Source organism: Pichia membranifaciens, assembly GCF_001661235.1.
Source record: "Pichia membranifaciens NRRL Y-2026 unplaced genomic scaffold PICMEscaffold_2, whole genome shotgun sequence".
In the NCBI taxonomy this organism is placed as follows: domain Eukaryota; kingdom Fungi; phylum Ascomycota; class Pichiomycetes; order Pichiales; family Pichiaceae; genus Pichia; species Pichia membranifaciens.
Genome location: NW_017566983.1, coordinates 1328957 through 1339226, shown reverse-complemented (window position 1 = coordinate 1339226; position 10270 = coordinate 1328957). Strand labels below are relative to the sequence as shown.

General features: G+C 40.0%; 3 protein-coding genes across 3 annotated transcripts; 2 read left to right on the top strand and 1 right to left on the bottom strand.

The window, feature by feature from the left end:
- Window positions 1–77: 77 nt before the first annotated feature.
- Window positions 78–3547, top strand: PICMEDRAFT_15568 (hypothetical protein). Its single transcript, XM_019160873.1, has one exon. It carries the CDS (start codon window positions 432–434, stop codon window positions 3429–3431), a length of 3000 nt encoding a protein of 999 aa, XP_019018751.1. The 5' UTR covers window positions 78–431; the 3' UTR covers window positions 3432–3547.
- A 70-nt stretch (window positions 3548–3617) lies between these two features.
- PICMEDRAFT_32072 (hypothetical protein) lies at window positions 3618–6689 on the bottom strand (the record flags this gene model as incomplete). The annotated part of the gene is made up of 2 exons (XM_019162740.1): window positions 3618–4754; window positions 5562–6689. The coding sequence occupies 2 exons, from the start codon at window positions 6687–6689 to the stop codon at window positions 3618–3620; spliced, it is 2265 nt and encodes a 754-aa protein (XP_019018750.1).
- A 681-nt stretch (window positions 6690–7370) lies between these two features.
- On the top strand, window positions 7371–10091 carry PICMEDRAFT_71685 (hypothetical protein; the record flags this gene model as incomplete). Its single annotated transcript, XM_019163981.1, has 1 exon — window positions 7371–10091. The coding sequence occupies one exon, from the start codon at window positions 7371–7373 to the stop codon at window positions 10089–10091; it is 2721 nt and encodes a 906-aa protein (XP_019018749.1).
- Window positions 10092–10270: the final 179 nt, after the last annotated feature.

The window sequence follows — 10270 nt, the reverse complement described above, 5'->3', positions numbered from 1 at the left end:
ATGATGATCAGGCCTTTGGCCAACGGCCTTCGAACGTTGAGGGATCACGGAGAAGAAACCAGATACCTATAGGGGCACCTCGAAGACAAACAGTTTGGCTACAGGATTATTATACTTTCTGTGCAACCAGCTTTTGTATCTGGTACTTGTGGCCAAAGAGTGAATGACGTTGCTGTGGGCAGCCGTTTCAGTCGTGCAATAGTATTTTACGGAGTTTGTGCCCAACAGTGGTCAACAACCACAGAAAGCTAGATTGCACTGTGCAAAAAACTCCAGCTTTTTGAATAACACATTTAGGCGGACAAAAATAACCTTGTGTCAGTGTTCTGTCGACGAATCAGGATTTCAGAGCGAGAAGAAGCAAAAGACAGCTGCAAGTCGCCAGACGAAATTTGACAGGTACTTTTGGTTTTCAAATCCACCTCAGCGATATGATTGGAAGTCTATTCAAAAAGAGGGAGTCAGTGTATAACCCCTCGGCACTTCCATCTTCTTCCTCTTCTTCAACGACAGTTCCTACACCTTCGTTGCCATGCTCTCCGGCGGCCTATAACAACAGCAATGCTGGCAACTTACAAACAGGCTGCGATCCATCGCCGCTGTCGGCATCATCATCATCATCACTAAACCTCCTGTTTTCAAACTCACACGTTAACAACAATCAGCGACCTACCGAAATACCAGGATTGAGCAAATCAACGGATAACAGAGCGGGGTACAGCAACGGAACCAGCAACGGCACCAGTAGCAAGATCAACCCACAAGAGACGGATAAACTTTCGGATCAGTCGGGTTTGAATATTTCATCCTTATATGGAATCAATGTGACTCCTCCGACTCCCGCCTTTAAATTATCTGACAAACGTTCAGGTTTTAGGATGGTGGTAATACAAGATGCAGGCATAAGAAAGAAACAACCTTTATTTGACTCGGCCGTCCCCTACAATAAAAACTTTACAATAATGCAGCAAAAGCTGAACAAGAAATTACATCACTCCATCAACGAGTTGTCACTATTCATGTTTGGCTGCTATGGGATGCCGATGTCTGAGAATAATATGACAACAAAAATGCACTATTTACCGTCCTTATCTAGCATGCACTCTTCTGTGCTCTTAACAAGGTTATTCTCTTTGGATTCCTCTTTCAGATTGAAACCACATAAATTGTCAGCAAATTCTTTAGACTGGGAACCTCATCCACTACTGGAAACCGACGAACTTCCACTGTATGAAAACTCATCCATCAGATTTTCAATAGGACTAATCATACCAGTTTCTTCCTCTATCGAATCTGTTCGTGACGAAATTACAGAGAACTGGCTTCAAACTTCAGACATTTTGTTAACCCTGCAAAATTTGATTGTGGAAAAATTGAAGAATAATTATAAATCGCAAAATTCATCCAAAAAGGCTCAGTCTCACTTCGGTCAATCAAACCCTACATACTGTTCTCCGAACAACAATATTCATTCCCTATCAAACAAATCAACAAATTTTGGTTTTCCTATCTACTCTTTGCAAACAGAAATGGAAATATATCAAACACTTGGCTCCCTTCTATCACGATTGATTTCTTTATTGGAGGTACCAAGACTATTTATAGACCTAAAGCATTCAAACCAATCGCTAATTGATTGGGCATCTACGCTATCTTTATGGCTCGAACTCAAAGACGGAAGATCTCACCACTCTTTGGATATTCAATCTAATGGAAACACAGATTGTTTGGATAATAATTTATATTTGCCAATCAATTCTACTCACTCAATCAAGTTTCTTGCCTCACTTCTCTCTATCTTTTTACCTTTGAGAAATACACTTTTTTCTGATCCTCTGACTGAGCATACTGGACTAACCAAGCTTCGAATTATCATTGGGACAGGAAATCCTGTCATTTCGCAAAAGCTTGTGTTCATATTAGTTGGTATTCTTGGCTACGAAAAGTTTTCCGATTTATATGAAAAAGCCAAGAAACTCCCAAAGCAATCGAGGGTGGAAAAGTCCAACGAGCCTACTGCTGTTCCCATCCCGATCTCCAGGCCGGAAGGCGATTATTCGTCAAGCAATGTTTTGACCAAAAATAATTCGTTAATAATTGATGGTCCCCCACAGCCCATGGACATCAATTTCAAATCATCTCCTTTACGCATGCAGCATTCCCCAAGCATCTCCACAATTTCGGCTAGCGTTCAGACTCAAAGGATCCCTGTTCCAATGCTTACAAGAACATCATCTTATGCTTCGTTGCAGAATCTCTCGACATCATACGGCGCCAATGTCCCCAACAGTTATGGTTCACAGACTTCGTCAAATTCATGGAGAAACAATTTTGGCTCTTTTATGGATAGGTGGAAGAATTCAATAATGTCTTCGCCAACCACATCCCAACTTTCCAAATCGCCCCAGACCGAGTTTCCATCACCGAACCTCTCAGAATATGAAGAGTATCCTTGGTATTCCCATAAAAAATCGAACCCGTTATTGTCCCCTGCTCCATCCTTTACCTCAGGAAATACGACGACAACACAAAACGCATCTGTGAGACGCATATCAATGAAGACCTTGAATGCAGGTAACTATGTCTCGAATGATGATTATAAACTCTCAAGGTCAACAATAAATTTGATTCCATCAAGCTTCATCAACATAGTTGATAATATTAATGTTGAGATAAATGCAATCATGAGAGCAGAATTTGAATGCTCAGTAAGTGATTCTGGAAATGATTCGGTGATGGATATTTCAATGAAAAAATCTAAACTGCTAAAAGCTGAAAAGCCGATAAGCTCCGTCACTGCGATTCCGTTGCCACCGTTAGTTGGTTACATCTCACAGTTTAGACCTGAGTTCAACATGATGTCTTGTCCTAACAGAATTTTACAGGATGGAGTCTTTGTTGAAACAATGAAAGATGATATGAAAAAAATTCAGGTAATTGAATCTGACGTCTACTTCGTTAATCTTGCCATGAGGAAAGTGACGCTTTTGGAGATGAAGAATAAATCTGCTAAAAGCTCAAGCGATAAAAATGAAAACTTTCAACTATATACTTCTAAGTCCATGCTAATAGACAAAAAACATTCAGGTCCTGAATCGGCAGATTCCAGCTTCAAATCTAAAGGAAGCAAAAAGTCTCATCTCTCCGAAACTCTGGAATCTAGTTTTGTACTTAATGACACTGTTATCTTCACACCTGAAAAACCGCTACGGAATGACCAGAAAATAGGAACATCATCAACGAACACAATTTCTGAGAAAGTAGATTTATATGACCAACTCTTAGAAAAAATTGCATACACCGTTAACAACTTTTTCTTGGATCTGAAAGACTCTTCCCGTGATACCAGCACCATTGAAAAAGAGAATGAGTGCTGTGATAATATTCGTCAACTTATTGAACAACTTATGAGTATCAGCGATTCGACGTAACTAGGCAATTTTGACTTTTTGGGAATTTTGTTTACTTTTCACTATTTATTATTTCTATTAGCCATTTATACACTTACTTAATGTTGAACTTTATAGATACTGAAATAAAAAGTTAAGGATAATGAAATTTTGTTTACTCTACATTAAGTGCGTAAACGAAATACAAAAAAAGAAGCAATTGCATTTTTAAGCATTAGCTCTTTCGGGCGGACTGATCTCGTGAATGTTCACAGTCTTTTTATCCAAACCCTCCACATTGGCAACACCCAAGGGTGTGATAAAAATTGTTTGCCTTTTTGGGTTTTCAGCAACTTTACTGAGAATCAACTTCAACGCGATTCTTCGATTAATATTATCCATAAAAACATCAAACTCATCCAAGCCTCGAACTCTCGAATGCATAGGACCCCAAATTGCAAACAAAAAGGCAATCTGCCCGTAAGACTTTTCACCCCCGGAAAATGATTCAACAGATCTTAGAGGAGCCGTCTCTTTGGTGGCAACTTTCAAAGTCAATGTCCCTTTTTTAACATTGAACTCGATTTTACCTCTGAAGCGACGTATCCTCAACGCTGATATAAATACAGATTCAACTTCTTGGAAAGTCAAATATGTAGTTTGTAGTAAATTGTTTAGCCTATTCTCAAGCGCAGCACAAAGCTTGTTGTACAGACCAATTGTATCGCTAAACTTAGTTTCAATTTCTTTCAGTTCAGAATTGGCTTTAATCAAGTTTAATTCTGCTAGTTCCTTCGTTATTCCTTGCCTATTTTCTATCTCTTCGAGGTAGCGGTTTATACCGCTGATTTCTTCATCGATAGACTTTGTGCTGACTCCAGGTCGTAGCTGAGCTTCTTCTAAAGAGCAAAACTCATTGGCTTGCGTCTCAAGAGTTCTCATCACATCAGAAGTCTTAGTAAGATAATCGTTTAGTTTGGCAACATCGCTCTCCAATTTGACATTCGTACTATCCAAAGTACGTATATTTCCTTTACCAAATTGGATGTTGGAGTCAAAACCACTCAATTCCTTGAGCTTTTTCTCGTAAACCTTACGCGAGTTGTTGTAATCTTCTGAGATTGATCTATATATTTCTATTTGAGTTTCCATCCCTTTCTGGGCTTTATGTAATTCAGCTTGAATTGGCTCCAACCTTTGAACTTCTAGCGAAAGATTGGCTTCTGTGTTTTCCTTCTCCTCAATCAATGACTCCAACCTGAATGTACCTACTGCCAAGCTTTCAAGTTTATCGTTTGTCTTTTCGATAGATTGACTAATTTCTCTAGATTGTTGTTTTATATTACTTAAGTTTTTTTGAAGGTCCTTTAGCTGAGAACGAATATGCTGCGTGTTTTCTTCAAATTCCTTGAGCTTATCATCTCTACTTTTTTTGATTTCTTGCAAATCTCTTTCCAATCTCAATGTAAGAGAATCACCTTCTATACGTAATCTTGCAACAGATGCATTTCCATTACCAACATGTATCGGGTCCGATTGAAAAGCACCATTCTTCTTGTAGATTCTCAATATATTATTGTCCACAAAACATATAATTGAGCTGATTAGGTTTTGTCGATCGTTCTCCAACTCTTTTTGGGCTTCCAGTCTATTTGGTACCAACAAGGTGCTATGCAATTTAAGTGAGTCGACTAAGAAACATCTTAAATTTTCATCATCAATCTTCAATGCATCTAAAATGGAGGGATATTGGGACTGTGGGGTATATTGAGAATAGTCAAATACTTCCGGTTGTCTAACGGTAATTTCACTGCCTGTTCCAAAAAACTTGACGCGTGAGCTCAAGCTCTGGGCATCTCTATGGTTCGTTATCAAAAAGGAAGTCAAAGCTCGCTGTAATATTGATTCTAGGACAGGATTCCACCTGTGGTAATCCTTCTTTAGTTCGATGTGCAAGCCTAAAGGTCCCAAAACCGGTTCTTGGAATCTCTGAGATCGTATGTCTCTCATCAACTTCACCATGTTCTGAGTAAAAGCACTCTCTGGTCTGTTCGAATGCTCTTGTTGCTTGGCGTCCCGAATTCTGTTTTCAAGGCCTCTTATTTCATTATTCATCCCAGAAACCCCATTTCTCTTTTTCCTCTCGATTTCGTCCAGCTCTCCTTTCATAACTTCCATATTAGAAGACATCTCTTCCTTTTGTTTGTTTAAATCTGCTAATTTTTCTTTCTGTTTATCTTGAAAGCTTTTCAACCGTTCAACGTTCTCCTCACTCGAACTCTCCACTTTCTTTTTCTCAAGCTCAATATCTTTATCAATCTTTGTAACTAGCTTTTTACTCTCATCTATGTTGCCCTTAATATTCGATAATTTAGAGTTGATTTCATCTATTTCTTCTTTGGCGTGCGTTATCAGATTCTTCGAGTTGTCTTTTTCTTCTTTGCAACGGATGTACTTTTCTTTATAATTTTCCAGTAATCCGTTTTCTAGCTCCTCCTTGGCCTTTTCCATTGTGACAATATCTTCGGTTATTGAAGACTTCTTGGTCTCGTTTTCAGAAATTTCTGCTTTTTTCTTATCAAGCAATTCTGAAGCCTTTAAATACAACTTTTCATTTTCTTTGTATTCGACCCAAATTTTCTTACCAATAAGCAACTCCTTTTTTTTTGAATATTCATCTGAATCTTTGAAGGAGTTCCACACTTTCCTGGCTTCTTTGAATTTAATTTTCATTTCTTCATGAACTGTCTTATTTTGAGTCAATATATCTTTTATTTCATTTGTGTTACTTTCGATGTTTTTGATGTTGTCAAAAGATTCCTTCAATCGGGTTCCCGACATAAAACTGTTGAATTTATCTTTATCAGTCGAATGAGCAAGAAATGTCTTAGCTTCGGTTTGAGTTAAAATCGTCATTGGATTGGCAATTGTAATACCAAAATATTCAAGTATTGCATCGACGGTGTTCCTTGTCGTCGAGATCACCTTGTTCTCTGAATTCTTGATCTTCAAAGTATGAGCTCCTTCCATTTTTAAGGTTCTCTCTATTATGATCCTGGGTCCGAACTCTGCTGGTTTGTACGCTTCTGGTCCTTCATTTTTCAGAGTTACAATTGCACGGGCAACATTTTTACCATGCATGATGAGGTTCTTCAAGGAGCTACCACGATCGGTGTCAGTAGCCTTAGCACCAAGTGCAACCGATATTCCAGTCAAAACGGCTGATTTTCCGGAACCGTTACTACCAATGATGAAATTGGTTTGCGGTCCCAGCATCAACGAAAAAGCTTTATGGCACATAAAGTTGAAAAGCTCTAGTTTCTCAATGACACCAGACTCAGAAGGACTTTCATCATCGGGTATGAGGTGTGCACCCATCGGAGCCTGAGTCATTTTTTCTATTGTTCTTCTTCTACGTCTGTTCTTATTCCACTGCTCATCCACTTGTGTCATTGCCTGGTCAACATCAACCTCATTTGGGTTGATTTTCTCCAGCGAGCTGTGTGAATGTTCAATAACATCAGCAAGCGTAGGATTAAGGCCTGTCCGCCTCCGTTTAGCAGTGTTGCCATTTGTGTCTGTAGGTGTAGTCGTGACAGATGAACCGTTGTCCACGTTCGACGTTTCCCTGCTCGAAAGCTCACTGTCTAAATCTTCTAGTTCTCTCTTCATTGCAGGAGCACGGGTATCACCACACTAGCTGCCCGATACTATAGCCTTCTATGCTCTTACAGTGTCTGTCTCTAGTCTGGCTCTATCATCAACATGTTTTGCGCCAAACAGAAACTAAAACACGGTACCCGATACGCGTATGGACATCACGTGCCACAGCTGACTCAAAGCGAAAGGTGCAATAAGTCGAGGATCCGTTTTTCAACATGATTCGATGACGTTGATTTAAGACAAGAGTCTAGGTAAGTGGAGGCTACCTCTATTGTCCCCTTCCAAGAAAGCACTCAGCCAACGACTACTTCTATAAGTATGAGTAAGGCTACGGTGGGAGCCAATGTTAAGGCTGCCGCACAAGGGCTTGCCGATCTGACTGCCCTCGATGCAAAATGGATGGAAAGGTGGAAGACGAAATGTGACCACAAATTCATCAATCCTCGTCGTCTGGTAAACGCTGGGAGACAAGAGTTGGAGAAAGGCGAAAAAAAGAAGATGTACTCCTTGACGATGTTCCCATACCCCTCTGGTGTGCTTCATATGGGCCATTTAAGAGTCTACACAATCAGTGATGTCTTGGCCAGATACTACAGGATGAAAGGGTACGATTTGATCCACCCAATGGGTTGGGATGCATTTGGGTTACCAGCTGAAAATGCTGCAGTGGAAAGAGGAGCCAATCCAGATACATGGACGAGGATGAATATAGCCAAAATGAAAGAGCAGATGCAACACATGTCGACTGATTTCGACTGGTCAAGAGAAATTTCTACTTGTGATGCCGAATACTACAAATGGACACAGAAGATCTTTTTAGAGCTACACAAACACGGATTAGCTTACCAAAAGAAAGCTGAAATTAACTGGGATCCAGTAGACAAAACTGTGCTAGCCAACGAACAGGTTGATGCACAGGGTAGATCATGGAGATCTGGTGCGATAGTCGAGAAAAAGTTATTGAAACAGTGGTTTTTGGGAATCACTAAATATGCCAAAGCTCTCAATAAGGATCTGGAACTATTAAGTGATTGGCCAAGTAAGGTTAAAACGATGCAACAGAATTGGATTGGAGAGTCTAATGGCTGTGAGATTAAGTTCCCAGTCAGCCCTGTTGAGGATACCAACTTAAAGCTTCCAGCAGATGCGTTGAATGTTTTCACAACAAGAGCCGAGACTATATTCAGTGTCCAGTATTTAGCTTTATCATTTGACCATCCAATTACTAAGATGCTATATAACGCAGACTCCAAGCTCAAGGAATTCATTGACAGGCTCAATAAAGATGGCGACGAGTCCGAGAAATCCAAAGAGGGCTACAAGTTAAAAAATGTTTATGCCACTAATCCTCTTGATGCTGGTATCAAACTTCCTGTGTTTGTTGCCCCATATGTCATAAGCAGCTACGGTAATGGCGCTGTAATGGGATGCCCAGCACATGATACCAGAGACTTCGAATTTTGGTTAACCAACATGGGCTCAAATAGTGCGATCGTATATACGGTGGAACCGATTAATGAAAATGTTGAGTTCGTTGAAGGTGAACCATTTCTTTCGAAAGAAGGTAAGATGAGTGTTAACGCTAGGTTCCTACAGGGTCTCAGTGCAGATGATGCCAGAAAAAAAGTTGCTGAAGAGCTGAAATTAATTCAAATGGGAAACTTCAAAACCAATTTCAGATTGCGGGATTGGTTGATCTCAAGACAACGTTATTGGGGTGCACCAATTCCAATGATTCATTGTGACTCCTGCGGGGTAGTTCCTGTCCCTGATGAAGATTTGCCTGTCAAGTTGCCTCATGTTGACAAACTTTTAGGTAAAGGTGGATCTCCTCTTGCAAATATTGAAGAATTTGTGAATTGTGAATGTCCACGTTGTCATAAGCCTGCTAAGAGAGATACTGATACAATGGACACTTTTATGGATTCGTCGTGGTATATGTTCAGGTTTCTTGATTCGAAGAATGATTCCAAACCATTTTCAAAGGAGGTTGCTTCTAAGTATATGCCAGTTGACCAATATATTGGCGGTGTCGAACATGCAATCTTACATTTGCTCTATTCTAGATTTATCAGTAAATTTTTCAACGACATTGGGTGGTATGAGAATAAGGAATTAAATGGGGAACCCTTCAGACAATTGATCACTCAGGGTATGGTACATGGCAAAACCTTTGTCAATCCGGCCACGGGTAAATTCTTGAGGCCCAATGAGTATGACATAACTTCTAGCGGGGATGCAATTATCAAAGCTACAAGTGAAATTGCCAGTATATCTTTTGAAAAGATGTCTAAATCGAAATATAACGGTGCCGATCCTGTCGAATGTATTCAGAAACATGGAGCTGACGCTACCAGAGCACACATTTTGTTTCAAGCTCCAATTAACGATATTTTAGACTGGGAAGAAGCTAAGATTATCGGGGTTGAGAGGTGGATCAAAAAGGTTCTCAAATTGGCAGTCGATTTAGCTGAAGATTGTAAAGAAGGTTCCACCATCGGACTTGACAAACATTATTCTCCTGTCACTGAACAAGACATTGAACTTCACAACACATTGTATGAATTTGAAAAAGGCATCAACGATTCGTTTGGAAAGACACCCTCTTTAAACACTTTGATATCATACTACATGAAGTACACGAACGCTTTGACTGATAGTTTCAAAAAGGGTCAAGTCACATCGAAATATTTGGAATACAAGTTCTTGGATCTGGTCAAGTACATGGCGCCAGTCACCCCCGCAGCGTGCGAGGAGGCATTTGAACTGTTTAATTACAAGAGCAAACAAAGAAATCAGTTTTTGCTAGAAGCAGACTGGCCAGAATTAGACGAACCGATCAAGTCATTGTTAAACTATAACGTCATCATTAACGGTAAGATGAGATTTGTACATAAGGCACCTGCCGAGTTAACAGATGACCTTGATACGTGTTGTAAGGAAATTCTCTCCACCGAAAAGGGTGCCAAATATCTTGCCGGCAAGGAGATCAAGAAGGTCATCATGAAGAAAGGTGCCATAGTTTTCATATTGTGTTGACCTTTCTTCACCCATTCTGTATATAGCTAGATGAAGGATAGACATAAAGACTTTTTACATGAAAGACGGCGCGCTTGACATTCCCGCCTTACCTGCCTATTTAGGCAAAATTAATCCTGACATGTTTTGCCGATAATGGACGAGAGGGCCCTGGAGCAGTATTTATACCAGTAGCCCTG